General features: G+C 29.4%; 1 protein-coding gene across 1 annotated transcript; it reads right to left on the bottom strand.

The window, feature by feature from the left end:
* Window positions 1–3,978: 3,978 nt before the first annotated feature.
* Window positions 3,979–7,161, bottom strand: LOC107017475 (PHD finger protein MALE STERILITY 1). The gene is made up of 3 exons (XM_027916008.1): window positions 6,795–7,161; window positions 6,132–6,456; window positions 3,979–5,494 (listed from the first exon to the last, which is right to left on the bottom strand). The coding sequence occupies exons 1-3, from the start codon at window positions 7,099–7,101 to the stop codon at window positions 4,078–4,080; spliced, it is 2,049 nt and encodes a 682-aa protein (XP_027771809.1). The 5' UTR covers window positions 7,102–7,161; the 3' UTR covers window positions 3,979–4,077.
* Window positions 7,162–7,439: the final 278 nt, after the last annotated feature.

Here is a 7,439-nt window from a genome sequence, read left to right as displayed (position 1 = left end):
TTATATATATATATATATATATATATATATATATATAACTACAAAACATATGCTAGTAATCAATTGGAAAAATATAATTGGTTTTGTGATTACTCTAAGGAAATTTTACCTTAATAAAATAACGGAAAAAAATTGTTGGTATATAATGATATAAGTCTTAAACTTTAGTGAAACAACATAAATTTCACTAGTTTAGAAGCAAACTATTTCCCTGCAAATTTACAATATTACAAATTTTACATGAATTTGAACCTCGAATACATGTATCTGGCTTATCTAGATACATGTATTTTGGATATAAGGGGTAAAAATTAAGTATAATCTATCCAGATATATTGTATCCAAGTGAATTTACATGTGTCTGATTTTCTCGTTCGCCCTTCTCTCTCTATGTATTTGTATTTCATAATGTATCGGGTATTCAAGATATATGTATATTGCTTAATTGTATATGATATACATAGACCATCTGGCTCGCCTTCCTTCTCTCGATCGCCTCTCACCCGATCAATATATCTGATAGAAAAAATACATGTATCTAAGTGTATCTCATGACTTGAAATCTGACATAAAAATATTAAATAGTAAAACAATTTATAATTATTTCAAACTATAAATATTCGTATGATTAAATAATTTTTCCTTTTAAAATTGTATTGGCTAAAGCTCAAAGCAGACAATATCTTTGGTGGAGTACATACAAACAAAAGCAATATGTTAAGTATGAATATCGATGAATCTAACAATCTTAAATATTTAATCATAAATCCAGTTATGAGTATAACGATAATTAAATAATTTAGGAAATAGACAAAGCCCCCACAACATCAAAATATTGTAAAAAACTTGAACCAATTAACTTGTACTCCAATTAACATACGTAGCCGGCAAATTAAAGAAAATAATACAATCTAATTATACTATCTATTTGTTTTTTTCCCAATAATCCAACAATAACATACACTAAATAAGAAAACAAAAAAAGACAATTTTCGATTTAATCGACATTTTGGGTCAAATATATGACTATTAAAAAAAGTAATTAAATTAATAATTGAAGGTTCTTGTAGAGAGTAATATATAAAAGGACCATCATATTAAGGAATTATATGATAGAATTAAAAGCTTAATTTTGAGTTTATTAGGATATTAAAATGTCAAATTATCCTCAATATAATTTTGATGTAAAATCTTCTTCTTCATCATCAAAAATACCATTAGTTACATTAGGTGCTAGGATTATAACAAGTGGTACTCTTCTTGTGTCATGGGGTGTGTTACAAACTAGTGTAGTTACTTTTGATAATGGAGCTAGACTTACATATGATTATTATCGCTCATACAGGTAATCGAAATTATTTTGTGATAGAGTCGGAATTTGAATATTCTATTCAGATCTTTGAATATTATGTTGTGAACTTCTGATATTTAGAAGATGTAGTCAAAACACTATGATCATATCCTACTCTTTTATAAATTCTAAATTTTAGATTTCATTTGTTCTAATGCCTGACCTTCATATCCTCTTATTTAAAGTTGTGTCCTTCGCGGGATAGGTTGAGTGATAGTTTGGAGCACCATGTCTGACGTCGTAGTATTATCATTTTTCTTTTTTCTTTTTTCATGGATGTTCTGCGCTTGTTAGTTGTGCGTGTCTTTTTCACCATTGTATTTTCCTTTTTTTTTCTTAATTCTTTTGCTTTATTTGCTTGCTCCTGAACCAAGGGTCTTTCGAAAAATAACCTTTCTATCTCTACGGAATTGTACAAAATAAGGCCTGCATACACACTCTATCATTTTCAGACCCCTCTTGTGATACCACACTGAATATGTTGTTGACATCAAATGTTAGTAACTGAATTTTGAATTCTTTTGTGCGTATTCATTGAATTTCTTAATAAGAATACATATAGCTAAAATTACAACTACTGAATTTGTCCGAACTCATTATGTTCTTTTTTTCATTATTATTATTATTGCAGTTATACACTTTTTGCTGTGATAGCAGGATCAGTCTACAATTTGTTGCACATCCCATTTGCAATATATTTACTCATAAGAAAGAAGCCTATGATAAATCATAAGGTTTTTCGACAGATTGAACTCTATGGTGACAAGGTAATTAATTACCTACAATTTCCACTCATTTTTCATTTTTATATATAATTAGAATAATTATCAAGAAATTAATTTTCTCCTAAAAAAAATTAATTTATCATACATTGATATTGTTACATGAAATATTTATAAATTCGTATAATTTAAGTATATACACCTTCCACTTTTCTTTTTGCATTAGAGTGCGGAAATATGTCAATAAAAATAAAATAAAATAAAGGTCTACAATATAATTTATTCTTCTTGTTCTAATTTATACGATACTTTTTTGTTTTTTTTGAGATTCAAATCATGTTGACTTTAATCAGATATTTTTTTTAACCATATTGACATGAGATCAAGATTTACAACTTACGAATTAGATCTAATTTAACTTAGCTTCAAATTAAAGATGGTTAAACCGATTCTCGAAAAAATAAAAATATTGAGACAAAAACAAAAAAATTAATTCTTAGAGGCGTTTAATATTGAGACTAATAAAGAGTGCTAAAGTTTTTACCTGCATTACTTAAGTGCTATTAGAACCAATGTTGCTAAAGGCTTTAGGGACATATACAAAGAGTGACAATTGCCGCTAAAAATACATGTTTAGCGGCAATTAAGAATTAAATGACGCTAATGGTCATTTTTGTTGTAGTGCTATGCCCGAAACCTCAGAGACACACTTATACTATACTAAAGTCCTATTACTCCCTGAACTTATTTTATAAGTAATTTTCTACCCCTTTTCGGCCTACGTGGCACTAGCTTGAAAAAAAAAAGTCAACCATCGTTGGACCCACAAGATAGTGCCACGTAGGCCGAAAAGGGATAGAAAATTATTAATAAAATAAGTTCAGGGGGTAATAGGACCTTAGTATAATACAAGTGTGTCTCTGAGATTTCGAGCATAGGTTGAGGGATATTTGTGCATTATCCCTTTTTATAGAGATAATTATTATTTTATTTAATTTTTGAAATTGATGCAGATTATATTTGGGATACTAGCAATAGGAGCTGGTGCAGCATTAGGTGCAACTATGGATTTAAATAGAATTGTTTATAATGATAATAACTCAAAGTTTCATCATTTCTTAAATTTGATGTATATTCCAGTTGCATTTCTTTGGGCTGGAATTGTCACATCTGGAATTTCTTCTATTTTATCATCCTATAGTCTTCATAAGACTGAATCATGATACATCAAGATTCAAACAAAACATATTACTTCAACTCGAATCCCAAGTGAATGCAGGATGCTTAGTGCACGGGATGGTTCGTTCCTCTATTTGATTTGATGAGTGTAATATTTATATGCATGTTCATTTTATATAGTGAAACAAAATTATTGTGGAACTTAAATTTTATTATTATTATATACATACAAGTGTGTAATTTAATTTTTATGATTATGATTATTGTACAATTTTACATGACATCCACAATAACCAAGAGATGTAGATATTTTGTAAGATAATTATATATAGTACAATGTCTTTAGGTGATTTAGATTATAAATAATCAACAAATATATAGTTTTTGTATATTTAAATAAAAATATACATTTTTAGTATATAGGTTTTATATATTTAAGCTAATATCAGTAATTAAATATGGACAATTGGACCAATATATATCAATTGTAGATTCACACAAATGGAAAATAGCCACTTGAACATCCTTTATTATAATGTACATTATATGTATACACAAAAATTGTATTGCATATATAAGTCAAAAACTCACTTTAACATTATTAACGAAATTTCTAATTTCGTCACATGACTTGTACGCATACAATCAAACAAAATAGATGTATATATAGAATATCATGTAATTTCAACAAGATATTAGAATAATATATCTCTTATATCCATAAAACATTTCTTCCAACTCAAATAGTAGTAATGCATAAATAGTTGTAAACATATATTAATTATTATACCTTTTTTTGTTTCTTGTTTTGTTGATATAAATTATCTAAGGTAATGAAGGAAATTGTAAGATATCTTGCTCACACTTATTACAAAGAAATATATCTGGAATTGCTTCATGATTTGGTATATTAACACATCTAGTGTGTTGCCAAACTTCACAAATATCACAACAAATCATCCTTTCACCATCTTCATCTTTAGTCCCACAAATACAATCCATAATAATATTATTATTCTTAATTCCTTCAAATATCCCTCCATTATTAATATTAATATCATCATTATTTGACATTATTACCCCTTCTAAAACAATCTTGCTTCCTGGTTTCATCACATTAAACACCAATTCTATTCCACTAATTGGGCTTATCAAGTTGTTTATTGATCTTGTGGTAAAGTTCCTTAATCCCAAATAAATATCTCCAAAAGCCTTTTCAACTTCAATTTTTAGCTCATCAAATGTCACATCTTTTCTCATTAAGAAACACTCAAATGGGGTCATTACTTTTTCTTCCACACCAAATCCATCCTTGATTGCCAACATAATCGCGCAATAAATCTTGGATTTATCTGGTTCAATTCTTGTATCTGGCTCTGATACCTCTCTGTATTCCTTGAGGAAGTACTTCGTGTCTAGGATTATTCTAGAAGCTGTTGGAATTGTAGCAAAAACGCCCGTATAATTTGACATTAATCCCTTATGCTCTTTTAGTATATTGTTGTACAAGAAATATATGTCCTTCATAAGTTGCACCAATGTGATTTTGTATTGTTGTTTCCCTTTTGAGTCATTAACCCTAAAACCTTGATCTTGTTTAGGAAATGCTTTAGATATATCCTCTAAACAATATTCCAAAACTTTAGTCACTGGATTTAAGCATCGACGAACCAAATACTTACCAACAATATGATTCCCTAATGACTTGAGAACGAAATCAAGCAACCCTGTATCACCAATATAAGCACGAGCAGCATCACGAACCTCTTGCCTAGACACCCATCGCGATTCAACCCTTTTTAGGGCTTCCACAACAACCCTAATAGCCATTTCAACGCGTTTAGGTGACCATCTACAAGTTGTGTCAACTAATAGCCCTGGATAACATGAGGTAAGATTATTGTTTTCCTTTGGGATCCTTGATTTGAGCTCCAACATGAAATGAAAGGCATCACAAAGTGTGACTAATGAGTGACCAGATAACATTTGGTACCTTGATAACACTATTAATATCTCATTAATATTTATAATCCCTATATGATGATGATGATGTGCTAATAAAGCTAATGGCATGTTTTGTAAGGCATTAATTGCACTTTGATATGTTTCTTGTGTAACACCAAAGCTCCCACGCCCAAATTTGTAACCCCATCGACCAAACCATGGCTCACCATAGGCTAATGTGTTGAGTAGTCTTAGATCCATCCCTTTCTTTGTTGAGATATCTCTTAAGCTTACTTTCCTTCAAAACATAGAGAAATTATTATTGTTTTCGATCTCAAATATTAGTCGTTTTTCGTAATTTAAAGTTGCTGACTTTTCGAAAAAGTAAGAAGTTATGATAAATACGATGATTAAGGCTAAGGGGTGCACAAAAGCATAAAAGATACTCCTTGTGTATCGTTTTATGCAATGTGTGCTTGATTGAACACAGAGTTTAACACGACACTACTCCCAATAAAACAGTTTGAACATACACTAGTATATTTTTGTTTCGTTTTATGTGATATTTGTTTATAATGTTCTAAAACGAAAGACATATTTATATATTTCGAGATAATTTAACTTTTAAACTTTCTATTTTACTATTTTTTTTAGCTACAAACATAGTAGAGACGAAATATATATAAAAAAGTAAATGCAGAATATAAAACAAGAAATTATCGTTATGTACATAAAATTTATTGATCTTGTATATATAATGTATGTAGCTTTCATCAATTGTGGCATTTTAACTCCGCACCCGTTTACAAATATGTCCTAACAAGTTTAAAATCATATATTATATATATTTTCTTTGTTTGTCAAATTTCAAGTTGAATCAAACATCGTCAGATAAAATGAAGCGAAAATAGTAAATTAAGTTGATGATGACAAACCTAGCACGAAGCCCAATGCAAAGTCGATCCCAAAAGTCCATGATTGAGTGACCAGGCAAGTCAGAAGAAGTAGGAGTTTCCAATGATCCATTGACACAAAGCAAATGCCCAAAACCATTAGAATGAAACACACCATGCATCATATGACCTTCTATTTCTATCAAATTCAACTTACTTTTAATTATTTCTCCACCAATAATATTATTAACATCTGTTTTATATTTGTATTTTTGTCCACCTCCTCCTTCTACACAAGCTCCAATTATGTCCTTTGAAGGCAATAGAAAATGGTATTTCTTGTTGCACATCAAATTGTTGCCCCATCCTGAGGCCATGCATAAGTACTTGATGAGTTTAACTTTTTATACATCCATCGTTAAATGGTGACAGAACTAGTTTTTCATTAAAAAAGTTAAAATATGAAAAGATAAATATACGAAGAATTTGATTTATACTATAACATAAAAGTCATGCAAAGCAAATTTAATTTTTTTTAGTACTATATTTTAGTAATTTTACTTAGTATTTGATTTAATTTCACCAAACACAAACCTAACAAATGAAGTTACTAATCACTATATGTTCCAAATGTTCTATTAATATTTTTTTTTCGTGACAGATTCAGAATTTGAACTTCAAATAATTTTCGGATAGTGATATTACCTATGTATTGACAATGTTTGCAATGAGGATTGAGTGACAATTCAACTTGTTCTTCAACAACAAATAGGAACACATGCATTGGTGGATGTCTATGAACTTCCAATTGAAATGACCAAATACTCCCATTTTCTTGTTGTGCAAATTCCAAAAGAAGTTTAACATTTTGGTCAAAATTGCACCCAATAAACTCTATAGGAAACCCTTGTTCACCAAAATTCTTGAACTTAAATAGTACCCTCTCATTATTATTCCTCTTCCTTTTCTTCGATCCGCTCAGATCTAAAGTCGACATCTTCTTCACCACCATCAGAGGAACCAAAGATAGATCATGGATTCAAGAAAATTTAAAGAGAGTTCGTTACTTACTAGTTACAACTTACCAACCTCTATCTACCTAGCTAGGTGTTTTTAAAGAAAAATAAAAAGGGTAACACACACTTAATTTGCCAAAAAATGACCAAAAATAAAAAAAAAGTGTCATTCAAAATGGATGGTTTTATTATGTTTGTACAAATATTGGAAAATTTTTATTATGCAAATCTATCGCAGAAAGCAAGAGTTACATGCATGTATTATAAAAATGGAACCATGCTTTTGGTCATGTTACAAATGTTAAACCATTTTAATTAATTGGTTAATTACTCC

This window comes from Solanum pennellii, chromosome 4 (assembly GCF_001406875.1).
Source record: "Solanum pennellii chromosome 4, SPENNV200".
Taxonomy (NCBI): domain Eukaryota; kingdom Viridiplantae; phylum Streptophyta; class Magnoliopsida; order Solanales; family Solanaceae; genus Solanum; species Solanum pennellii.
Note: the sequence above shows the minus strand (reverse complement) of the source record. Positions and strands in the feature narration are given on the sequence as shown.

What these genes read in the sequence shown, in the direction of transcription:
- LOC107017475 (XM_027916008.1), bottom strand. Translation starts at nt 7,101, where the DNA reads ATGGTGGTGAAGAAGATGTCGACTTTAGATCTGAGCGGATCGAAGAAA. An exon ending in CAAACATTGTCAATACATAG is followed by an intron (nt 6,457 to 6,794) that starts GTAATATCACTA and finishes GCATGGCCTCAG; the next exon opens with GATGGGGCAACAATTTGATG. An exon ending in TGCATTGGGCTTCGTGCTAG is followed by an intron (nt 5,495 to 6,131) that starts GTTTGTCATCAT and finishes TATGTTTTGAAG; the next exon opens with GAAAGTAAGCTTAAGAGATA.